At 36.9% G+C, this 26,003-nt stretch overlaps 3 protein-coding genes across 6 annotated transcripts; all 3 read left to right on the top strand.

The window, feature by feature from the left end:
• The first annotated feature begins 449 nt into the window (after positions 1–449).
• On the top strand, positions 450–8,187 carry LOC131771871 (uncharacterized). 2 transcript variants are annotated; one of them, XR_010716981.1, is made up of 7 exons: positions 450–869; positions 3,706–3,981; positions 4,954–5,051; positions 5,425–5,508; positions 5,664–6,248; positions 6,710–6,760; positions 7,135–8,187. XR_010716981.1 is itself a non-coding variant. In XM_066163932.1 (5 exons), the coding sequence occupies exons 1-5, from the start codon at positions 791–793 to the stop codon at positions 6,234–6,236; spliced, it is 1,110 nt and encodes a 369-aa protein (XP_066020029.1). In that variant the 5' UTR covers positions 450–790; the 3' UTR covers positions 6,237–6,453. The 2 variants fall into 2 exon arrangements, 1 of the variants encoding a protein (XP_066020029.1); XM_066163932.1 differs by lacking the exons at positions 6,710–6,760; positions 7,135–8,187 and having other exon boundaries at positions 5,664–6,453.
• Positions 8,188–8,683: 496 nt separating this feature from the next.
• LOC131771860 (uncharacterized) lies at positions 8,684–17,982 on the top strand. Of its 2 annotated transcripts, none has more exons than XM_066163931.1 (9): positions 8,684–8,932; positions 12,358–12,503; positions 13,671–13,928; positions 14,804–14,859; positions 15,184–15,267; positions 15,497–16,018; positions 16,421–16,471; positions 16,704–16,754; positions 17,262–17,982. In XM_066163931.1, exons 2-9 carry the CDS (start codon positions 12,425–12,427, stop codon positions 17,295–17,297), a joined length of 1,137 nt encoding a protein of 378 aa, XP_066020028.1. In that variant the 5' UTR covers positions 8,684–8,932; positions 12,358–12,424; the 3' UTR covers positions 17,298–17,982. The 2 variants fall into 2 exon arrangements, with proteins under 2 accessions (XP_066020028.1, XP_058943705.2); XM_059087722.2 differs by lacking the exon at positions 8,684–8,932 and adding an exon at positions 12,059–12,275.
• On the top strand, positions 17,735–25,762 carry LOC131771858 (uncharacterized). 2 transcript variants are annotated; one of them, XM_059087719.2, is made up of 8 exons: positions 17,735–17,864; positions 18,886–19,239; positions 20,914–21,189; positions 21,762–21,853; positions 22,019–22,108; positions 22,393–22,884; positions 23,112–23,251; positions 24,209–25,759. In XM_059087719.2, the coding sequence occupies exons 2-8, from the start codon at positions 18,936–18,938 to the stop codon at positions 24,234–24,236; spliced, it is 1,422 nt and encodes a 473-aa protein (XP_058943702.2). In that variant the 5' UTR covers positions 17,735–17,864; positions 18,886–18,935; the 3' UTR covers positions 24,237–25,759. The 2 variants fall into 2 exon arrangements, with proteins under 2 accessions (XP_058943702.2, XP_058943703.2); XM_059087720.2 differs by lacking the exon at positions 17,735–17,864 and having other exon boundaries at positions 18,121–19,239; positions 22,019–22,057; positions 24,209–25,762.
• The last annotated feature ends 241 nt before the right edge of the window (positions 25,763–26,003 follow it).

Raw genomic sequence — 26,003 nt, 5'->3', positions numbered from 1 at the left:
TATTTAGCTTAAGTTTGAAAAGAAAAGCACAGATTTTGTGAGAAGAGTTTATAGACCGCCACTTATAGAATATCCAAAGCCGCCGACTGGCAATAATGCGTCTGAGCCCGCGTCTAAGAAGCTTGCAATCGTTATATTTAGTTTTTCGCTTTTCATGGCAAGACGTGGCATTTCGGTGTTTTGTAAATATCAGATTAACATCCACGAGGGGTGAACCGTAGTAATCTGCGATAATTAACCTGCAGAGCAGTCGTAATTTTCGCGGGCGAGTGCTCAGTATTATCTTGGTAAAACTTTTAGCGGCCATATTTGATTTTACAGCAGCGCAAGGCTGGGGAGAGAAAAAATTGGTATCCAGGGGGTGAGTGACGGGTAAAAATAAGGAGAGGGGAAGGGGTGAGGCTATGAATACTTCCGCCCTATCCCGCATTCTCCTCTGCCGTCGACTCTCTGAAACATGGTACGGTCGATTACACAAGCGTGAACTTCTTAACGTTAACTCGCTCTAATGAGACGCCTGCCTCGCAGGTTATGCTACACTTTGTAACTGGCTTGAAGGTGAATGCTGTCAATTCTGTCAATATCACCACAAGGATCCGAGTAGCTTCCAGTTAACGAGAAGGGATGCTTAGCCAAAAACTTGAATAATATTTATTCCCTTGTGACAAGATGTGAAAATATTGTCGAAAATGGCCTTCTGGTGAACATCGAAGCTTTGATCAGTTTACAGAGAGAAAGTAAAGTTTTACTGAGGAAACAACAGGAGGAAGAAAAAAGAAAAGCAAGTCCTATGGCTTCCGAGGAAACAAAGACGCCGACATTGCCTGCGACAAGCGGAATAGAAGCTGAGAATGCTATTGAAATGAAAAGTAAGCTTTCACCATATTATGTGTACGAGGTAGATATATGGCCTTTAAGTTTACATCAGTTTCGGTAGCTTGTCAGAAAACTTCTTGTGTTCACGATCAGTTTTAAGTATCATCATTTGGTTCTGCAAGTGCTCGTTTTTCTGTATTGGCAAAGATAATAATGTAATCAATCATATAACAGTAATTTAAATCTCAAATTTTTTGGCAGTCTTCGTGGGTGCTTGTCATCGATCTAAAAGTGGTTAATCTGTGTTGTTTAATTGTCATATAACCGGTATTCTAATTAACCTTAAAGCTCTATATATCTCGTAATGTTAGTGTAGTTGTTCAGGTGTGATTTGTATGCGAGATTGTTGCATTTCGGCGTTGATAATGTAGAGCGATATTTACAATGTATAAGATTAAGATATGTTCCGCTATAATGATTTTAGAATGGGAAAGATAAAGGGAACAGAACAAGACTGGAAAGGAACTAAGTCGAATTGGCTCGAATTTTTTCTTGCAAAGTTTATCATGCTGCTCCTATTTTAATGTCAGGATTGAAGCTTTAAACTTATTTGTAAAGAACAAAATCTCGATGAATTATTGGCGTCGATGGTACCAAGAATTTTAGCCGGCTTGACATCAGATTATGGAAATTTTGTATCCGGCTCAGATTGTGTTCCAACTTGATGCCAATAAAGAAAAGCTAAAATTACTCTTAGTAGGAAACCTCCGATTACTTGCAAAATAGAAATTTCAATAAAATAATCACGTATTAGGTAGATATTTGAGAGTTAGGGATGGCTCTTTCGATGAACCACAAACGGGAAACTGAAATTATGCCTATCGCTGTAGTAAATTTTTTGCCTTTAAAGTGAACGAAAAATTTTTTGTCTTCATTCAAGGATTTTGGAAACGTGAGTTAAATCAGAGTTTTTTTTTGTTGGATGACGTTACAAATCCATCACGTCTGCTTAACAAATAAGGAATTAGTCTTGACTGCATGTACTCTGTGCTGTTATAAAGCACACAGAAAGCGGCTAGAAGTGTAGGGGAGGAACACGAGACGTAGTCGAATATTTCTCCCTACTTTTGGCTCCAACCGCTTTCTAAGTGCTTTAAAATCAAATTCGTCAAATTCCCCTGCATTACTTTTTATTTTCAAAACAAAATGTGAATTTCCGAAGCGAACAAAAGTGTTATACTCTTGTGGTGACCCCCAACATTCCTTAGTTGTTGAGTGACAATTAAGTTCTAGAATATTTTCGATTTATTGAGTTACATTTAGGTCTGAGAGGGGGATTTCGCAATTCCCCCTGGGTAAACACGTGCCTTTGAGCAAATAATTATTATTCGAGCGTTATTGTTGACAAGTAAAGAAGATTAACTCTTTTTTTATTCTATTTTAAACACCATACTCTCGTAAAACGCGCTTATATAAGCCGATCAAAACCCTTGTTAAAGTGGTTTAAATAATCTGATTGGTTGAATATGATAAAAGCTGTCAAAACTGTTAAACCAACGAAGTTCAAAATACGTAATAGTTCACCTATTAAAATAGTCGGCAGATCGAATTCAACGCTTTTGCTTGAATCTGGAGGTGAAATGTTCTGTGATATCTGGTCGAATTGAGGCTCATAAAACATGCAAGCTTTAATTTTTCTCTCGACAAATCGAAATCAAACTGCTCAAGGCTTTACGAATGAAAGACAGCCGAATTCACAGGAAAAGAAGATTCCTTGATAACAGCGCCGAAAAACTCAGGTACTGCGACTGATGTGGCCAACGCACCGGAAAGGATATCAGTTCTCTCGAAGGGCGAACGATGAAATTTCTGAGGCTTGCTTCTTTGTGATGACCGGAGATCGCCACAATGAGCTAGCCGCGACGGACCACAGCATTATCGCAGTCACTTTGTCAACATCAAGAATTGTTTAGATTTAAACAGTTATGCCAGTTTGATTATATTTTCATCACTCCTGTTTTGTTCTGTTTTGTTTTGTACACGAAACTATGTATCCTGTATGCGAGTGTTAGCTGTGTTTGAGTTTTATTACCAGACGTAAGCTTATGATATAACTGAGCGTGAAGACCTTCAAAACTTTGACAATTCGTTTCGTTTTCTCTTAATGATTTTCGTCTCTGATCGCGTAATAATAATGTCAATTACTGTGCTTGGCATGTTTACAAACCTTTGTTACTCTGTTGTTATCTGGCGGTTCCTTGTTCCGAAATTTCACTTCAATTAACAAAAATAAAGCTTGAGAGAAGTCCGAGAAATGGTTGGACATTCTACAAATTGGCAGATGACGTACGTGACACATATAACTCAGCACCATGTTTTGTACTTTGATAGAACGCTCTCTTTTAACCAATGACAGCGCGCGTTATATCCGAACTATAATATAACTGAAGATATGTGAAAAAAAAACCCTGATATAACTAGTATTGATGAAGCTGCTAGAAACCAGAATAATTTAAAATTAAAATCAGCTCCCCAAAAATTAAACGCGATAAAAGAAAAGCCGAGATTTAGAATCCTTCAAGTCTGATTTTCTTTGCAAAGGCAATTTAACCAAGTCCTTACCAATCCCTAAAACATCGTCACTCAAGTAACTTACCGCTTACGAGTTTGGCTGTTTAGAATTTGGCTGTTTAGAATCAACTGAATTATTAAACGGAAGCTTAAGCCCACCAACTTATTATTGTCCTATGAGCACCTGGTTATTTTTCTACTCCAGGGCAAAAAGATAACGTTTTTTGGACTATGATACCTCACGCAATCCAATATTTAAACTGCATGCAACTAAAACATTAATGTAGCTAAGAATGTAATATCTCTAAATACACACAGGAGACTTAAACGACCCAAGGACCTCTGTGGTGACAGAACTGCTGCTTTCAGACATAAGTGATGACGTAGGTACTTGCTGGCGTGAGCTTGGACCAAAGCTTGATATCCCTGCAGCAAAGATCCAAAATCTAGACAACGATTATCGCTGTAGTCGCGACAAAGCAAACGCCTTACTCCTCATGTGGAAACAGAAAGAAGGGAGCAGTGCAGTGGCAGGGCGTTTAGCGGATGCTTTAGAAAGCATTGGGAAAAAATGCATAGCAGAAAAGCTTCTTGGTGAGTAGGTATACCTGGTAAGATGAGTGAGTGGCCTGTGAAGATTGCTACTAAAATGTATGTACAACTGACAAACCGGATGGATAACTATACGACGAAGTCTTATACCCCATTCACACCAAAGCTTAGACATTTTTTTAGGTTGTTTTGTTAAAGACAGGTTAATTTTTTTCTACTTCATAGAGACTACTGAACCTGATTTTTTTTATTTAAAATGTAGTACATTGAAAATGCAAGTCAGCAAGTACTTGAATCTGTTTATGGTTAACATTCAGTAAAAACCAGTTGAACAAAATATGTTTTGCTGGTTTAAATAGAGTATTAGAAAACAGTTGACAACAACTGAAAACATTTGTTCACATCATCTGTGATCTATTACTGAACAGTCGCACGGCAACTTGGAATCTATTTGTTACATAGCTAATATCTTTAACTCATCCTTATCTAAACACACCTAATGATTAATTTGAGCGCGCTTACTATTTCAGGGATTTTGCAATTCTTAATAGAGCAATTCTTAATAGAGTTGATTTTGGCCAGCTTTGTTGTCTAATGGGCCCGGGAAACTTGCCCCACTCCTTCAACCGATGGAATTCAAGATTAAGATCAAAGGTGACAAGTAGGCCCACGCTTCAAATATTTTGCTTCTTTATGCTTTGTACTCCCTCTGGCTCCTGACCAGTGATATTTGGCTTTATTCTAATTGACATTTAGCAAAACTATGGGTTTGGTTTTACGAAAACCGTGAATTGTCTAGCTATCCTATTATAAGGGTTGCTAAGTTAAGAAATTGCTTTATTGGAAGGAATAGGAATCTTTCCCTGGCTGCAGATATTCTAAATGGTTACATTAGTTTATTGGTGTAATTTGTTCCGGGGTGCTGCCCTTGGGTGGATAATGAAGCTTCAAACTGATCGATGAATAACTCTCAACTTAAAATACTTTCCTTTCAACATATGTTCTTTTATTTAGGAGTGGATGATGCGAAAATGCTGAGGTGTGGAAGCATTCCTAAGGGCCATGTTATCAGTTTAACAGTTATCCATAACTTGGGTGAAGGGCTTGATAAGGTTAGTAATTAACAACACGTTTTCTACAATAAGCACTGAAAGATGTAATTTTCACAAAAACAATATTCATAATTTGTTCCAACAAAGTTATGTTTCATTTCCGAGCTATTGACTGGTACGTGTGCCCTCGACCTCTCCAGAGCTAATCACTTCAATTTTTTCTAATGATTGGGACTCGTGAACGAAAGGATGGAATTTACATCAGCCGTAGACCAGAAATACCACTTAGGTGGATTTCCACCATTCTCTGAACATAGCTTCATCATCAACCACTCTTTAAAAGTAAAATGACAAAATTATGTTGCTTTAGCAAATATTTTTCGTAAAATAAGTTAAAATATGCTTGCATACAACTATTTGTCATTTTTTTTAGCTTATGGTGTGCGAAGATGCACAGGGAAATAAATTCATGGTTAAAGCATTCAACAGCAGTGACAATTTTTTGAAATTGGAAGAGGTAACTTATTTACTTATCCCATTTATCCAATTAGAATGTTTCAATGAGTATTTGGAAAAATGCACCCGTGATTCAAGGCCCGGTACGTCTTCGAAAATTATTTAATAGTTTTTGTTCAGTTTTTTCACCCGGTTGTATTTCATTTGCTTTAACAGACACTTGTAAGCAAGAGATTTTTAGAAACTGTTGTTGTAGCAAGACAGGAAAGCTTAAAGCGTTATATTTCATCAGAGCTTCAAGACCTGAGGCTCCAAATAAAGAAAGGGCAACTGGCTAATGGAAATTTTGATAAAACAGATGGGAGTCAAGATGCTTCCAAAGACAAAACAGAGCCAACAAGCAGTTTATTAAATGAAGAGGTGGATCCACCAAACGATGAAAGCGTGGAAAAACTGCTACAGTTATGTGAAGAACATCGCAACATTTTCCAGAGAAGGTTTGAAGCTGTTATTAAGCTGACGGCCGAGGTTGCACAACAAAGTGAAGATAATGTAAATTGTATTTCTCAACTTTTGGATTTTACTATGGAACTCCAGCAAGAAGAAATAAAACTTTTCTCCAAAATCGATTTGGTGCGTACTCAGAGCCAACTTTCGGACGAGCGGCATAAGGATCGAGCTGAAGAATTACACAAATGGAAAACGCAACATGAGGTGCAAATCAAGGAAGTTGAAAAGCTGCTGTCAGGACTACTCCATCAAAGTACAACAGAGGGAAAGCCAAGTTAAAAAGGAAGGCTGGTAATTTCTAATAGACTAACATTTTTTCAATTTAATTACTTAATATTACATGCAAATTGTATGTGAATTGTTAGAAGCTCATCGAGGGAGTTTCATGAAACATTTGATTTATATCGAGGGAGAGATAAACCCAGGTTTTGACAACCAATTAACATGATAGATGAAATTTTGTACGACCGACTTATCAGAGGCCTTGGTAGTCCATAATTGTTGGTAGTCTTATGTCATTCTACAAGTTCCTAATTGCATTTTGCCTCAGGTTTTTGTTTCATTGAACTCAAACAAGCAGGTAGAATCTTATCATCATTATCACCACTATCATGGTGAATATGACTCATTATAATTATAACGCGCTCAAAATATCTTTGTTCTCATTCGGTCATTCATATTACCTTTGTCGCCTGTTTTCAGGACAATAGCTAAATGTTTATGTTTAGATCTAATTCTATCTTTTTTTGTAGAGTTTTAGACATCATTCAGAAGGTGACCTATCAAAAGAGATCAAAATGAAGGTATAATGTTATCGTTATTAAAATACCACCATCAAACTAAGAACGTAAGAAAAAGTTGAAAATGTTTGGCTGTCTTCTCCGCAAAAAGAAAAGGACGAACAGAACTTTTTTAGGACTCAGCAACGCAAACTTGGCCAGCGCTGGGACGAAGATTGACTTTAACACGAACATGAATAATTAATTATTATTACTAGAGATCAAAGATGAAATGCGGGACGTTCAGCTCTGGACCCTACGTATATATAAATAATTCATAAAAAGCTGTACCTTAACATGACAATTGTACTATTATTATCATTATTATCATTTTATTATTATTACTTTAAATTGTTTTTAATGTATTCTTATAGCCTTTTTTCTCTTTATGTTTCAAGAATCCCTTGTCGTGGCTGAGATCGGTGGATAAATAAACTTGCGTCCTTTTCTAAATCTCAAAACCATCCAGCGATGAAGAATATCAAACCAAATTCGGAAGCAGGAGATGATACAAAAGAACTCATAGACTTATATTGTTTACTATGAAAAAATCGATCAGAATAACCTCTTTTTAACGAAGCCCTCTGCAAAGATATTGAAAGGAGCACACGAACAACCCATTTTCGTTTATCACTCATTTTATTGTCATATTTAGTAGAACATGTGTTAATTTGAAAAATATAATGTAAAAAAATATGAATCTCAATCACTGACGGTAGAAAGTTCTTGTTCGCCTTGATATAAAGGTGAATTAATCTCTCTGCCAAAGTTATAATTGCCAAGTTGAAGATGAACAAAAATTCGTAAGCATACGATAAAATTTTTCGTGCCGTTGAGATGAAATAAAAAAAATTATTGTTGTGTTCTCACCTGATTTGGCTTACATATTTTTACAACATCTCAATAACCAACAAATATCTGATTTTTTTAAAAAAAATCGTCGATGTTTACGCCATGGCCAGGATAACATCGAGAGAGACTCGTAGACGAAAAAAAAAAAGTTTAATCTTTCCAGGAGCGATCTCAGCTACTAGTTACATATGGAACTTAGCTGCCGCTCTACAAACAATATTAGCTCACACAATGAAGATTTTATTATGTCTTTGACGCTGCTTCTATTTTTGGTTGTTGATTTGTTTTCTTAGTTAGATTTCATTTTTCTGACCTTGACCAATTTGAGAAAAAAAGGATAATTTTGTGTGTGTCGAGAGCCCTTCGATTTATCTTAAAACGATGAGGCGCTGCTGGCCGAGAAAACTGATGAGCTTCGGGTAAGAGAATGTCTTAAATAGATAACTGAATCCAAATTTTTTTTTAGGTGAAGGGTTAGATATTTATAAAGTGAGTAATATGCAAGTAACATTGTTTACATGAAACAGACTAGGATGCTCTATACACCAATTAACATATTTTGATATAATTATTATTACCATTATCATGATGGTTTCCTGAGCAAGTACGAAAGGTTATCTTAGTGTTCCTATGAATGCAAAATATCGCTATGCTATATGATTGCTCCTCAATGTAATTGCAATCAGTTGAAATAAATTAACATTGAATTTAATATAAATTTACATTGCATTTGTTCATGCCAAAAGGGCAATTTAAAAAATACTATATGGTGATTGGCTACTTGGGATTAGTCATGGTCTAACGGAATTCTCAGTGTGAAGAAGCCTTTTCCGTTTAGAATCTTAATGTCTACTATTTTCAGAGTTGGATCTGTTTCAACTCATGCAGATAATATCTTAATGACATAAAACTACCTTGCGCTTTGTTTTGAAAGGATCGGATAGAAAGCTTCACAAAGGAGGAAAGTTATAGTAACATGTTGCGTGTTGGATGCTATCAACTTGAGGTTGAATACTTTTAACTCCGTAAAACATCGCGGAGATTCAAGCGAATTTTACGTGGTTTGCGGTGGTTGTTTACAAAAGGACCGGGGAGACAAACGAGGCTCCTAAAGAAGTATGCGTTTACATTCGGTCGGAAGAGACTGGACCGACAACGAGCTTGGTCATGTCCCCGAACCTGACGGAGTGTCACCCTTGAACAATGGCACTGACTCACGGAAGGACGGCAGAACTTCGTTTCAGAGACAGAAAACGGGAGCCCATGACGGAGAGAATGGATTCTTGGACATGAAGGAAACAACGCTAAATGAGCGTGAAACTGAGCAATGTGATGAAATGAGCAGTAAGTATTACAATAATAAATATGTAGTTGTACGTGCTTATGATAATCAAAACATGTCGCGATAGCAATGAGTACTTTTATGCATATTCCTGCTCAATACCGAACCGTAATTTCAACTCCTAACAATTAAAATTACTCACTTCACATTTTCCGAGTCAAACGACTCGCTATTTCTGCAAGATGAACACTTTTGGAACTTTTTGAAATCTAGCACTCGCCAATTATTTGAACTGTTTAGAAGTCAGCCTTTTAATTTACGGTAAACTATGTAATAAGTCTTATGATGCTAATTTCTCGATAGTTTTGTCCATATTTCGGGTAAAGTGCAACCCTTTCGGTATCTTAGGACGTATGTTGAATTGGTTAATATTTTGAAATCTCCAGTGTTATCTTTATTCATCAATAATAATAATTTATAGATTCATTTTGCGCAATTATCAATTAAAAGAATTTTCAATTGCTTATTAAAATTAAATGTTAAAAATTCAACCCTACATAGATACTAAGAACTTAAAAAAAAATAGAAAATAAGAAATAAAACAAATTAAAAAACATAAAAATGTTCACTAAGAAGATGTAAAAATATAAAATTAGATACAAAGTCCTAATGGCCTTAAACCTGGCCTTAAAGATTGGTTGTTTCTGATAGAGCCCGGAAGATCGTTCCACGGTTTAGGGGCGGCCGCATGGAAAGATCGATCGCCGAGCGTGGTAAGTGTTTTACCCTTGCAAGGAGCCAGGAGTAAGCCGTCATTTGAACGTAAATCATATCTTCCGGTGTCTCTAACAGAAATCAGCTCCCTTGTGTAGGCCGGGGCAAGACCATGTATTGCTTTAAAATTAATTAGGGTAATTTTAAAAACTATGCGATATTTTTTACAAGTAGCCAGTGTAGTGACTTGAGCAGAGGTGTGATATGACAAAATCTGCCCTCCTGGAATATGAGGCGTGCAGCTGCATTCTGGACTCTCTGTAATTTGTGAAGATGGCACTCAGGAACTCCAAATAGGAGGCTGTTACAATAGTCCAAGCGGCTAGATATAAAGGCATGAATAAGTGTCTCCGTGCATTCTTTTGTTAAATATTTTCTAATGTTATAAAGATAGTAAAACGCTGCAGAGCAAGTCTTGGTGATATGATCAACCATAGATAGGTTTGAGTCAAACCAGACTCCAAGGTTTTTAACAGGAGAGTGCGGAGCTATATTTACTTTGCCAACTTTAATGTGTCCAATATCAACTTTGGCGAGCTGCTGCTTCGTGCCAATTAAAAGAAGCTCAGTTTTTTCCTCGTTCAACAATAGTTTATTCTCACGCACCTAAAACCTTATCGCCTTGATACAACACTCAAGAGCAGTAATGGCATCCAAGTGACCTGTCTCATCTGCGGGGTGGAAAGAGACGTAAAGTTGGGTATCGTCTGCATAACAATGGCAGATGGAAGATATTTTTCGACGACGTCTAGTAACGAGCTCGTATAGATGGTAAACAAGAGCGGTCCTAAACAGGAGCCTTGGGGTACTCCATAGTTCAAATCAAACTTCTTCGACAGACACCCACGAACTAATATCCTCTGACTGCGCCCTGATAAATACGATCGGAACCACTTGGACACCCTGCCCCTAAGTCCCAGCGTATTGAGTGCCTCCAGCAAGATATTATGCTGGACTGTATCGAAAGCAGCACTAAGATCAAGTAGCACTAGAAGGGTTATATGTTGTTTATTCATATTGAGCAGGATGTCATTCTTCACTTTCAGAAGAACAGTTTCAGTGCTATGATGCACGCTGTAAGCTAATTGAACGTTCGGGTATAGCCTGTGGTTATATTGTGAGTAAACCGACAAGTTTGCACGTTGTTATTTCCCTAGCGACTTTATCATGAATATTCCTCTGTTAATGGCATGAATTATGAATAGAGCGCTGTTTTTACCTTGAAATATTTCGCGAATGCTTTGTGAATAATTAAGAGCACAGTTGACAACTTGCGTTCTCCTAACGATCTCAAATGCAATTAGCGATGAAGAACATCAAACTAAAGATTCGGGTGCGGGAGACAACACAGAAGAACTCAGAGACTAAAAGAGGCGAGAGGCAAATTTAAAATTACGACACTGCCTTTCTGAAGTGTATTTTCTTTGGATCATAAGAGTGTTCGAGGATTCACGATACCTGAAGATAGAAGTCTTGCCTAATTAGATGGCGAAGTGCTATTTTTCGATTATAAATTTCATTTTAATTCTATTACAAGTGTCTCCAAGTAGCTCTATCAGCGAAAAACTCTCTTTACTTTTGGATGAAAATTCAAATGTTTATGTGTGCGTATGAACTTGAAATTTTTCGTCCCCTTGAAATTAAAAAAAAGGGGTTGTTCGTATTCTCACCTGATTTCGATTTCAATTGTCAGTACCTCGATAATTACCATGAGTCTGATTTTCGTAACAATAACTGCTTGTTAAACTTTACGTCATGATTACCAGAGCTAGAATCGAGAGACTCGGAGACGAAGAAAACTTACGAGTTTAATCTTTCGAGGTGCGAGTTAATTTTTACTCCTACAAATTGACAAATTTGGAAAAAAAAGGCTAATTTTGTGCGTGTCTAGAGCTCTTCTTTTTATTTTAAATCGGTGCTGAGCCGCTGGCAGCCGAGAAAACTGACGGGCTCTGGGAACGAGAATGTTATTAATACATCAATGGATGAAATTTTTTTTTTACGTTAAGGGTTGAAGATTTCTTAAGAAGGTAATATCCAATTCCATTGTTTAAATGAAAAAGATAAACATCCTTTATGCACCAATTAACATATTTTGATGTAATTATGAGACTGGACTGACAACGAGCTTGGTCATGTTGCGACATGATGTCTCCTGGACTCAGTAAAATTAACCTGACCCCACCTTGGTAGTATTCTAATGATCCCCTTCATTGACAAATGTTTTCCATGGTCCCCTTTTGCAATCTGTTAGCGCAACTGATTCCCCCTCCCTTCCCCTCTCGATGAAAAGTATATGATCTCTCTCAAAATTCTTCGACTTTTCCCCCCTCCCCCCAAGGAAATATTAATTTCCTTGTGACAAGATGTGGTTGGAAATCGAAATGCCCTGCATTCATCCGGAGCAGCCTCGGTATGATGATTTGTGGTGGTTTTTTTCCCTTTTCATCACATCATGTTTGTTAATCATTAGATTAATTCATCCATGAGGAGAGAAATGTAGTAATCTGCTACACTTTGTTGTACTTGCTGGCTCGAAGGTGAAAGCTGTCAGTTCTGTCAATATCACAAGGATTTGAGTAGCTTCAGTGGTGGAAGTGGACGAGAAGGAACACATAGGCAAACAATTGAGTAATATTAATTTCCTTGTGGCAAGATGTGGTTAAATATATTTTCGAAAATGCCCTCAGGTTAACATCGAAGTTTTTATCAGTTCACAGAGGGAAAGTAAAGTTTTATTGAGGAAACAACAAGAAGAAGAGAGAAGAGAAGCAAGTCCTATGGCTTCCGAGGAAACAAAGACGCCGGCATTGCCTGCGACAAGCGAAATAGAAGCTGAGAATGCTACTGAAATTAGAAGTAAGCTTTCATAATATAAAATGTATGTACGTGGTTTAGGTATGGCTATTTAGTTTAGTTCAGTCTCGGTAGTTTGTCACAATGCTACTTGTGTTCAGTTTCTAAGTATTATCCTTTGGTTCTGCAGGTGCACGTTTTTCTGTATCGGCAAAGCTTAATCAATCACATAACAGTAATTTAACTATCAAATCTTTCTGGGAGTCTTCGTGGGCGCTTGTCATCGATCTTAAAGTGATTAATCTGTGTTTTTTAATTGTCTTTTATTTAACCTTAAAGCTCTATATATTTCATGATGTTATTTTAGTTGTCAATGATGCGAGATTGTTGCATTTCCGCGTTGATAAACTAGAGTAATATTTACAATGTATAAGGTTAACATATGTTCCGCTATAGTGATTTTAGAGACTAACATGACTGGGCAGGTACTAACTCGAACTGGCTCCATTTACAATGAGTTTTTTTTTTCTCAAGTTTATCACGCTGCTCCTTTTTTAAAAGTCAGGATGGAAGCAGCACTGTTTGTATAGTTAATCACATGATTTCGAGTGCAATTTGGAATAAATAAGCACGAGTAATTTTTTTTAAAGACTAACAAAATTGCAGGAGCCCGTAGACTGACATCCATTATGTTTGCTGAGTATTGTGTTATGCTTCAGTGGTTGACTATGGCAATTGTAAGATCTTGTTATAATTATAACCAAGGAGATGCGTGACGTTTGAAAGAGTTTAAGCAATATTGAAATAACAATTGAAGATATGTGAATTAAATTTCGGATATAACTAATATTGATGAAGCCGCTGGAGACCAGAAATATCCAAAATCAAAATCAGCTCCCAAAAAACAAAGTCGACTAAAGTACAGCCAAGAATGAATAACTTAGAGTTATTTATTACCAAAATTAATTTAGAAATTTATGAAAACTGCGTAGAGTTTATATAGAGATCATATACTGCTGTTTAAAATTCACTATGCTATACAGAAGCTTAACCCCTCTACGTTATTATTGTACAATTAACACCAGGTAAGTTTTTTACTCCAAGGCAAGAAGAAAACCTCATCAAATTTGGACTAAGATGCCTCACGTAATCCAATGTTAAAAACTACATCCAATTGAAACGTTGATTTAGCTAACAATCTAATATCTCTTTGTGCACACAACGACCCAGGGATCTCTGTGGTAACAGAACTGCAACTTTCAGACATAAGTGATGACGTAGGTACTTGCTGGCGTGAGCTGGGACCAAAGCTTGATATCCCTGCAGCAAAGATCCAAAACCTGGATAACGATTATTGCTGTAGTCGCGACAAAGCAAACGCCTTACTCCTCTTGTGGAAACAGAAAGAAGGGAGAAATGCATTGGTAGGGTGTCTGGCGGATGCTTTAGTAAGCATTGGGAAAAAATGCATTGCAGAAAAGCTTCTTGGTAAGTAGGTATACCTGTTAAGATGAGTGAGTGGTCTGTGAAGATCGCTGCCAAAATGCGTGTACAACCGAAAAGCCGGATGAATAACTACACGATGAAGTCTTGGAAACAGTGGACATTGTCACAATATTTCGCAATCGATTTCGATTTCCGTAGTTTCCCTGTCTGATCTTAACATAAAGGCGGAATGTGATAGTTCTGCCGATACCCTCCCCCCTTGAGCGTTTGGAGAAGGCTGTTGTGAACATATGCTTTTATAGCACTCGTGGATCTAAAGTCTTTTACTCGTCCTTATCTCAACACACCTACTGATTAATAAGAGCGCGATTACTATTTCGGGGATTTTGCAGTTCTTGAGAGAGCAATTGACAACTTAGTGTTGAAAGTGATTCTGGATTGTAATGATTTTGACGACCTTTACCAAGAAACTCGCACCACTCAAGACTAAAATCAAACGGGACTTGTAGACCCGCACTTAAGTATTTCGCGTGTTTATGCTTTATGCTCTCATTGGCTCCTAACAACTGACATTTGCCTTTGTTCTAATTGGCAGTTGGCACAACTCTGGGTGTGGTTTTACGAGACTCAATCGGAAAAGTGCTCCATAAATTTTCCAGCAACCCTATCAACCGGATTGTGTGTAATCATGATTGTTGAAAATTGGTTGTTTAAAGAAAAGGTTGCTAAGTTAAGTAATTGCTCTCTTGCAAGGAATAAAAATCTTTCCCTAACTACGGATATTCTAAATGGTGACATTAGTGACATTTGTTCTGGGGGCTGCCGAGGGGGAGGGGTGGGGGGGGGGATGATGAATCTTCGAACTGATCGAGTTTAACCTATAATAAGTTCTTCTCAATATATATGTTATTATTTAGGACTGGATGTTATCAGTTTAATAGTTATTCATAGCTTGGATGAAGGGCTTGATGAGGTAAGTAATTAAAAACACGTTTTCTACAATAAGCTTCGAAATATGTAGTTTTCACAAAAACAGTACACATAATTCGTTACAAAAAAGTTATTTCATTTCCAAGCTATTGACTGGTACGTGTGCCCTTGATTTCTCCATAGCTAATCGCTTCAATTGTTCTAATGTTTACGACTCGTGATTTTCTGGACTTAGCTTTACTATCAACCACTCTTTACAAAGTAAAGTAAAAAAAATTGTGTTGGTTTAGCAAACATTTTTCTTAAAATAAGTTTCGTAAATAAGTTCAAATTTGTTTCCAAACAACTATTTGTCCTTTTTTTTTAGCTTTTGATATGCGAAGATGCTCAGGGAAATAAGTACATGGTGAAGGCATTCAACAGTAGTGACAATTTTTTGAAATTGGAAGAGGTAACTTCTTCACCTATCCCATTTATCCAAATAGAATGTTCGAATGAGTATTTAGAAAAACGCACCCTGTGATTCAGGGTACATCTTCGAAAATTATTTAGTAGTTTTAATTCAGTTTTTTCACCCAGTTGTATTTCATTTGTTTTAAAAGACACTTTTGAGAAAGAGATTTTTAGAAACTATTGTTGCGGCGAGACAGGAAAGTCTAACGCGTTACATTTGATCAAAGCATCAGGACCTAAGGCTCCAAATGCAGAAAGGGCCACTGGCTTGTGGAAATGTAGCTGAGACAGATGGGATTAAAGATGCTTCCAAAGACAAAAAAGAGCCAACATGCAGTTTATTAAATGAAGAGGTGGATCCAACAAACTATGAAAGCGTGGAAAAATTGCTACAGTCATGTGAAGAACATAGCAACTTTTTCCAGAGAATGTTTGACGTTCTTATCAAGCTGACTGCTGAGGTGGGGCAACAGAGTGAAGATAATGTAAATCTGATTCAACCACTTTCGGACTTTACCATGGAACTCCAGCAGGAAAAAATAACACTTTTCTCCAAGATCGAGTCGGTACCTACTCAGAGCCAACTTTCGGACGAGCGGCACGTGGATCGAGCTGAAAAATTACACAAATGGAAAAGGCGTTATGAAGTGCGATTCGAAGAAGCTGAAAAGCTGATGTCATACATCAAAAGTAATACAGTAATACATCAAAAGATTACTGAGGGAGAGCCGAATAATAGAGGAAGGCTGGTAAGTTCTAATAGACTAACATTTTTTTACTTTAATTACTTAATATCTCATGCAAATTGTATTTGAATTGTTAAAAGCTCAGTGGGGGTGTTTCATGAAAAAATGATTTAGATCGAAGGAGAGATAAACCCAGGTTTTGACGTCCAAATAACATTATAGATAAAACTTTGTGCGACCGACCAAACAGGGGCCTTGGCAGTCCATAATTGTTGGAAGTCTTATGTCAGTTTTCAAGTTTCTAATTGAATTCTGCCTCAGGTTTTTTTCATTGAGCTCAAACGAGCGGGAAGAATCTTATCATCAATGATTTTATAAGTTTTCTCCTCTTTCTTGACTATTTCTGTTTGTCATGTTCTCTCTTCTACATTTTGTTGTCTCTTTTTTGTAACGTTCTCTCATTAGAACTCTGTGCCAGAATGCAGCTCAAGATCTCTGTCAGGACTCGGAGAGATGGTAAGGAAATTTTAGTTTAATCTGAGATTATCAAAACACAGATCACTGGACTGAATCAAACTGCAGATAAGTAACTGACTAGGCCACAATCATGGTAAATATGACCTACTATAATTACAATAAGCTCAACATATCTTCGATCTAATTCGCTGATTCATATTACCTTTGTTGACTGTTTTCAGGAACGTAGCTAAATGTTTATGTTTAGATTTAATTCTATCTTTTTTTGCAGGGTTCCAGACGTTATTCAGAAAGTGACAAATCAAAAAAGATCAAAATGAAGGTATGATGTAATCGTTATTTAAATACCACTATCAAACTAAGAACCTAAGAAAAAGTTGGAAATGTTTGGCTTTCTTCTCCGCTGGAAGAGAAGCACGAACAGAACTTTTCTATGACCCAACAACGCAAAATTGGCCAGCGCTGGGACGAAAATTGATTTTAACAAGAACACGAATAATTTATTACAAATATTAAAGATCAAAGATGAAATGCGGAACATTCAGCTCTGGGAGGCCACCCTTCGTACTTAAAAATAATCCACACAAAGCTCTACCTTAACATGACAATAGTATTATTATTATTATTATTATTATTATTATTATTATTATATTTTAAATGTATTCTTATGGCCTTTTACACTTCATCCTTTTTTTTATTGTGTCTGGTCTTACCTTTTTATTATTTCTTCCTGGTTTCACTGTGATAATATCATCTTCTTCAGAAAAAACAATGCTATCGACACTAATTACAATGCAGTTTTCTTTTTTTTTTCTCCTCATATTTCAAGAATCTCTTTTCGAGGCGGGGATCGGAAGACAAATAACTTCGCATCCTCTTCTCATCTCAAAACCATCCAGCGAATTTCAACTTTCAACTTTATTTGCACTATTCAGATGAATTAATGTTACAAATACAGCATGCCGAGGCTCCGAGTCAGCGATGAAGAATACCAAACCAAATTCGGGAGCAGGAGTCAACACAAAAGAACTCATGAACTGACATTGCTAACAACGGAAAAATCGATTAGAATAACCTCTTTTTTAGGAAGCCCTCTGCAAAAATAATGAAAGGAGCACACTGACAACCTCATTTTTGATCATCGTTCATTTTATTGTCATATTTAGTAGACCATCTGTTTATTTGAAAAATATAATGTAAGAAAATATGAATCTCAATTACTGACAGTAGAAAGTTCTTGTTCGCCTTGATATGAAGGTGAATTAGCCTCTCTGCCAAAGTTATAATTGCCAGGTTGAAGATGAACAAAAATTCGTAAGCATATGACAAACTATTTAGGTAATCAGCTTTAGTATTTTCTTTAGATTATGGGACGGTTTGAGGATTCACGATACATTAGGAGAGAAGGAGAGAACTCTTGTATACTTGGATGGTATTTTTTTCTTTTCTTTATTGATTATCAATTATAATTACATAAAATACATCACAAGTTTATTAGCTTTATTAGTGAAATACCATCTTCTCACTCGAATAAAGTTCATGTACGCATGTGTGCGTATGAATTCAAAATTTTTCATGCCCTGGAGATGAAATGAAAAATTACTGTTGTGTTCTAAACTTGATTTCGCTTACATATTTTTATAACACCTCAATAACCAACAAATATCTGATTTAAAAAAAAAACTTTCCGTCGATGTTTATGCCATCACCAGAATAACTTCGAGAGAGACTCGTAGACGAAAAAAAATTACGAGTTTTATCTCTCCAGGAGTGATCTTAGCTAATTTTTACATGTAGAAGTTAGCTGCCGCTCCACAGACAATATTAGCTCATACAATGAAGATTTTATGTCTTTTACGCCACTTCCGTTTTTTGGTTGTTGATTTGCTTTCTTAGTACGATATCATTTTTCTGAACTTGACCAATTTGAAAAAAAAGGATTATTTTGTGCGTGTGTAGAGCCCTTCGATTTATCAGAAAACGGTGCCGAGGCGCCAATGGCCGAGAAAATTGATGGGCTTCGGGAACGAAAATGTTTTAAATACATAATTTTATTCAAATTTTTTTTCTAAGTGAAAGGGTTGAAGATTTATAAAGTGGCTAATATGCAATTAACATCGTTTACACGATTAGGGTGCTCTATACACAATTAACATATTTTGATATAATTATCCTTACCATCATGGTTTCCTGAACAATTACGAAAGGGTTTCTTGGTGTTCCTGTGCATACAAAATTCCGTTATGTTATGTGATGTTTGCTCCTTAATATAATTGCAATTAGTTAAAATAACATTAAATTGAAAATAAATTGACATTGCATTTATACAAGCCAGAGGGGCAATTTAAAAAATACTAGTTGTGATTGGTCAATTAGGATTAGTTATGGTCTAACGGAATATCTCAGTGTGATATATTAATAACATGTTGCGTGTTGGATGCTTTCAATTTGAGGTGGAATACCTTTAACTCCGTAAGACATCACGAACATTCAAGCGAATCTGATGTGGTTTACGGTGGTTTACAAAAATAACGGGGAGACAAACGAAGCACCCAAGGAAGCATGCGTTTACACTCGGTCGGAAGAGGCTGCTCAAATAGATAAAACAACTTGTACAATCAGCACCGACGACGTGCCCGAACCTGATGGAGCGACACCCTTAAACAATGGCACTGACTCACGGGAGGACGGCAGAACTTCGCTTCAGAGACAGAAAACGGGAGCCCATGACGGGGAGAATGAATCCTTGGACATGAAGAAAACAAAGCTGAATGAACGTGAATCGGAGCGATGTGTTGAAATGAGAGGTAATTAGTATCACGATACAAGTAAAAATACGTAGTTGGTCGTGCTTATAATAATCAAAACATGTCGCAAGAGCAATGAGGGCTTTTATGTATATTCCTGCCTAATACCAAACCGTAATTTCAACCCCCTAACAATTGCAATTACTCACTAAATATTTTGCGAGTCAAACAACTCGCTTTTTTTGCACTATGAACACTTTTGGAACTTTTTGAAATCTCCTTGTTTATTGTTTAAGTCTGTTATCAGTTTGATGACTCATTAAATAACTAGCAGTCGTCAATTATTTAAACTGTTTGGAAGCCAGCCTTTTAATTTACGGTAAACTGAGTACTAAGTCTTATGATACTAATTTCTTGATAGGTTTGTCCATATTTTGGGTCAAGTGCAACCCTTTCAGTATTTTGAGTATATCTTAGGACGTATGTTAATTCGGTTAATATTTTGAAATCTCCTGTGTGTCATCTTTATTCATCAGCTCGAGGTTATATTGTGAGTAAACCGACAATGTTTGCACGTTAAGTTGTTTCCTTAGCGACTTTATCATGAATATTCCTCTGTTAATGGTATGAAGTATGAATATGGCGCTGTTTTTACCTTGAAATATTTCCCAAATGCTTTGTGAATAATTAATAGAACAGTCGAATGAGGTAAAATATCTGAAGCATGAACCTGAAAGATGCCGCAGTTTACGTGGGATCAAGTTTCTAAGCCCCTTTCCCTCCTCGTAATTTGTTCTACACCTGCTTAATCCAATCTCAATCTCAAATGAGAGCTTTATAATTTCTGCTAGACCCATCGCGCTAAACATTCTTTAAATTTATTTGATATCATCATTGATTTCTATAAAATTTGACTGTTACGTTGACAGTTCAGTTGTTCTTAAGTTATGTTTTCCTAACACAAGTGGAAGCTGATGGGTTACACTAGATCCTTATCTAGCGACAGAAAATGCAAACGGAACATTCTTTTCAGTCATTCAAATGAAAAGGGAAGAGGAGAGCGAGACATTTAAGAATAAAAATTCTTACAATTTAGCATTTTAACGCTCTAGAGCACACATAAACATGGGCTGGTCAGCCTATTGATCTACTTTCTTCGGCGTGGACAGATCCCGTTCTTCACCAATACCTTTCGAACGCTTTACCAACTGGCTCTTGAAAAAATTTCCAGAGATCTGGTCGCTCCTTACTGCAAAGAAAAAAGAAAAATTCGAAATAGCAAATGGATAATGATATGCAGGTATACATCTAGATTATGCTGTATTTAGAGGCCTAAAATGAAATCAGAAAAAGCTGTTGACTATTAACCCTTTAACTCTTAAGGCGACAAGCATCTAATTTCTCCTCACAATACCACCCTTGAATCAAACGTTAAGGTCATGAGAATAAAGGAAATGATCATTACCTTAAGAAGCTCTTGGTTGTTAAAGAAGAAAGAATCTTAGGAAATATATAGAGAACAGCATGGCGAATATGCACACTGATGCTAGGGTTTACTTATAGGGTTAAACTATATGCAGAAACTTAACAGGCCCACCCTAATTACAGTCCTCAGTTTCAAACGAAGCTCAGTGATAATTTCATATGAGGCTTTACCCCGAATACCTCAAAAATCTACTTTTCAATTATCCGCTCGTGGAGTTTAATCTTTTAAACCTTGTTTTCTATACACAGCAAAAACTATCGATCGAAGAATGTGTTTAGTAACAGAACTGCAACTTGCAAATATCAGTGAAGACGTCGGGAATTTTTGGCGCGAGTTAGGACCAATACTGAGAATTTCTGCCGCAAAAATCCAAAACCTGGACGAAGAGTACAGATGTAACCGGGACAAAGCAAACTCCCTGCTTATTTCGTGGAAACAGAAGGAAGGGAAGAGTGCGACAGCAGGAATTCTTTCGGATGCTTTGGAGAGTATTGGAAGAAAAGATATCGCGGATAGCGTGCTTGGTGGGTGGCTGATGTATGTGGATTAAACTATTCTCTTTACTATAACGATGAGAATTCGCAAAGTCGAACTCCTTTAAACTGAGCCACTCCCCTTAAGGCGACTCCGTTACAGGTTTTTTTCTCCTTAATGGTCATTTACGATCCACTGGCTCTAAGTCTTCCATCTCGAAGCTCTTTTCGCTCTCCTGACTAGCTCCATTATAAGGGTTTAACTGTATTTCTGTCCGTACCATTGTCTGCTGCGTTTGTGAGGTACTAAGGTATGAATAGCTGAATAACGAGTACTGCCAAAGGCTAACTTACGGTGAAGGGCTATTAAAATGTATGAGCGTCCCGCTTCGTTTATCTCGATATCGGGGCTTGATGAAAAAAACCTGGCATCCCTTAGGTGTCAGTTGATAGGATCCCCTGATGGAGAATGATGCCCACGTCTCCCTTAAATAGTACACTTATTTCGTTTTCCTTCTCAATTTCTAGAAATGTGTGATGAGAATCTTTTCACAGTTATTAATGTTGGCGAAGGCGATGAAATCAGTACACTTATTTAGTTTTCCTTCTCAACATATTTCTAGAAATGTGTGATGAGAATCTTCCCCCAGTCATTAATGTTGGCGAAGGCGATGAAATCAGTTTGAGAGTGTTGGATTCAAAACGCGGCAACAAGGTTTGGAGCTTTATATTACAAAGTATAATTGCTTAATTATATGCTTTCAAACATATGAATACTAAATGGCTAAATATGTCAGTCTCACGATGCCAATATGTTTAGTTAATGCACAATTCATGCTCTATTCAGTTCGCTTATTGGCATATTCTCGTTTCGCCACAGCTGATTCTATGCAAAGATCCACAAGGAAATAAATACGAGGTAAAACCTCTGCGCAGTAGTGAAGGGTTCCGAAGTTCCAATCTTGACGAGGTATTTTTATTGCCTTATTATTTAACGATACCTTTGATGACAGCTGCAGAAGGTACGCTGTCGGTAAGCAGTGCATAAAGTGAACACCCACAACATAATATTATTTTTTGTTCTAAGTTAACCCAATTAGAACCTATTTTTAAGTGAACATTCTTGAGCCAAATTTTGAGCACATGGTGAACTCTGTGTTTAACCTGTATCGGAATGCCTTCCAGTAACGTGATTTTACTACGTTACTGAGGTACACCCGTAAATTGCCTGACAGAGATATATTTTTTTTCAAGGATGTTCCTGTTTCCGTTCAAGGACTCGGAGTTGCCATGGAAACAGAACAAACATCGTTTTTACGCCAAAATAGCTTAATCAGAGCCAGATCGGGGGTTCAAGAACTAAGGAGGCAACTGAAAAAAGTAAAATCAAAGAGCACCCATTCGTCTGTCGATGAAACTTCAAAAGTAGAACTATTGCTACAGTGGTGCGAGGAACAGCGCAGTTGTTGTGAAGGAATATATCTTTCTCTTATTAGGACAATTGGTGCGGTTTTTGGAGAGATAATGAAAGACAATTCGAAGTGTATTCATCAATTCTTGGAGTTTACGTTGGAAGTGAAGGACCAAGAAAACAAAATTTTCTCCCGAATTGAACCTGCGCTTAGTCAAAGCCATCATTTGGATAAGCATCAAGTTTCTCGAGTTGAACAGCTAGAAAAGTGGAGAAGGGCACACAAAAAACATATCGAAGAAGTCGAAAAGTTACTTTCTTTCTTGCTTGATCAGGTGAGTGCGGAGAGAAAGCAATCATAGCGGAAAATAGAAAAAAGTCAGGTATTTCCCACACTCATTTCCATCTTTCGAAGCCAATGTTTTTCAGTTCTTTACATTAATGAAATACATTAAAAAAATTTATTTTTCTGTCTAGATGGCCTAAAACCCTGACAAGTCAATAGAAACGTGCAAATACACCCCCTCTTGTGTAATATTTAGTTAATTTTTTTGTGTTTTAGCAAGCTAAAACCGATCAAAAGAGCAGACATCAAAGTTTGAGTGAATGGTCAGGCGTGGACGAGATAAGAAACATATCAAAACCACTGATAGTTCATCAAATCAGTTTGATGGAGATACAGAAGACCTTTAGCAAGGAGAGGTAATTTGCAAATGTTTTTGGATAGTTTGAGTTTATAGTTACACTAAGCTTTTGATCGTTTTCTGGGCAAATTCTTGATCCTCGAATTTGAAAAGCACACGGGGATAAAGTGTTTATTCACTCTGACTTTTCGATTGCAAAGTAACTCGACTAACTACATGTTTGACTCCAATACCTGAGATTTCATGGAAAATCAAAGAAGTCGAGACCGAAAAAAATTCACTTAGATTCAAGGAGGTTCTCAATGGGGTGATGGCTTTTAAGGCTGATGGTTACAATTTCGGCGATTTTATGGCTAACGATTTAGTTCCTTCCTTCCTTCACGGTTAACCTTTCTTACGACTAACAGTTAAAATTTGACCGTCTCTACGCCTAAGGGTTAGTTCCTGTTCAAGGAATGTCCATTCTGCATATACTGTCTCGGTGCAGGTGTTTGCTTACAGTTGGTACAAGTGATTTACATCTTTCAGCGTCTGAGTGTTGCTGCAGAAGAATACATTGTTCCTTTCAGCATCCTCAGAACTGATAAAAAAAAGGGCTGAGTGACTTCAAAATATGGTAAAAACAAAAGGTGGCTCAGGTGTTACCGCGGAGGAGTCACGATAATAATTATTATTTACGGAGTATGCGTCGAGGGTGCTTCAGTAAATGTTGAATTTCGCAAGATATTAGCCCGACGTCTGAAGCAGAGTCGTGTTTCCGCCGCACTATGGTCGAACCTAATTGCAATTAGGTTTGGCACGGCAGAAGCATGTCGTATGAACTGGGCCTAAATCGTTTTACATAAGTTTTCTTCAAGTTCAACTTGGAAAGACGATGAAATAGTTTGAATTGCGAACAAAAGAGTGATTTCAGCAACTGTCAGCTTTTTAAGACCTCCTTCAACCCACCTTTACTGGATATATTTCCTTGTGCTTTACGTATCAGTAACTATATACAATAATATCTTCTTTGCAGAAAAGTGAATCACGAAAGTCAGCTGTAAAACGTAAAAGAAGACTGACTTGAGATATCAGTTAATACTCGAGTGTTCATCCTGCCAGTGGAAATCAGGAGAAGCATCATGATGAAGGGCGTTTCAATAGCCAGTGATCAGCTTAGTGCTGTATAGCCGCTTCAAATTGCTATTTAATGTATTTTTCAACTATATTGTAGATGTAAAAATATGAAGATTTTGAAATTTCAAACCTTCTATCTTGAAAAATGGAAACCAAATGTGTATTGCTCATTCATTAAGGATCTACGAAATATTTACTCTTGTTGGGTTAAGCTTCTGAACAAAGTCCTATCAACACGAGGCCGATCGACTGAGATAGAGATACCTTGAGGATGCCGTCAGGGGAGGTTAAAACAGTATACCACCAAGGCACTGAAATGTTCTTAATTTGCAATGTCATTCCTATTATATCACTGATTATTTCTTTTTACTTGAGGTCTGAACTCCTCCTTCCCTCTTTGTTCACTAACAACAGAACATTGAACAACTTAAAAAATGAAATAAATGAATGATTAGATATGCTAAACCTATGTGTGAAAGAAAGATATTGATGAATAAGTTACCAGATAGAAAAAAAAAACAAATCGAAGTAGCACATGTATCAATACAAATATCAATTTGTTAATGTAAGTGAGTTTAATTTTTGAAAATAAATATGAAAATAATTAAAACAGTGACTGGTAATGAAAACACAGTTTCCAAAGCTAGGTCTACAAGTTATGTTTCCCTCTTAGTTTTCCCTCTTAGCTTTTAGTTGTATATAGTTTATAAATAATATTGAAATTGTAAGGTAGCATATTTTTATTTCATTTTAGCTTTTTTTCTCGAAGATATTAGCTCTACAGCTACACTGAATTTCGAGCTTAAATAAGGTATATGTATGTATGTAAAGCTAAGAGAACACGAGTTCTCTTGCCAAAACTTTACGAACCCTCTGACGAATGTGGGGGTAGAATGCCAGTTATCTTCATTTGCCTTTCACCTTGGATGAGCCAGCAAATTTGTATTCCTGAAGACAGCTTACAAGTTGTTGCTCCATTCAGACATCAATTTTTTTTTATCACGAACGAAAACGTCGGCAGAAGTGCCGATAAAACCACTTCTCTTTAACGTTTTTTCTTACTGTTGCAAAGGTATACTTCTGCGCGCCTTTGGATCCATACCAGCTGTACCATCACGGCAATGTTTGTCTGTATCTGGCCTGATGGGTATACAGAATGCGTTTACGTCAGCATTTTGGACGGATTTTCTTTCTTTTTTTTGTACAATTTCATAAATTTTTCGAAACTGGGCATGTTCCTTTTGGAGCGAGATTTTCACACCCTCATTTTAAATGGCAATTTTTTTTAGGCGAATGAAATCACCTTTATAAGCTATTTGACTCGGTCACCTGGAAACTTTCCAAGCTCTACATGTTAGATTTCTTTACTTTCGTCAATCTTCCCTTCAAGATCCCTAACAGGGGACAAAATCAAATGTGACGACGTTATAGTTAATACTAGTAACTTAATCAAGCATCATACAATAAATCTTACACCAGTTAGTCATAAATAAGTTCACATTTAAATAGTCGAAGAATATGAGCGCAAGAATGTTAGGAAATTAACATATTACAGTACTTCCCAGTCTAATGTCTGCGATAAACATAGACTTGTTATCGTGACGTATGTTTAGTCTGGCTGTGCTTCTTCTTTTCCGGCAACTCCGCCATGAATACAACGACTCGGTAAGAATAACTACAGCCAGCACGGCCAG

The sequence above is a fragment of the Pocillopora verrucosa genome, chromosome 3 (genome assembly GCF_036669915.1).
Source record: "Pocillopora verrucosa isolate sample1 chromosome 3, ASM3666991v2, whole genome shotgun sequence".
Taxonomy (NCBI): domain Eukaryota; kingdom Metazoa; phylum Cnidaria; class Anthozoa; order Scleractinia; family Pocilloporidae; genus Pocillopora; species Pocillopora verrucosa.
This window is presented reverse-complemented; position numbering and strand designations above follow the sequence as displayed.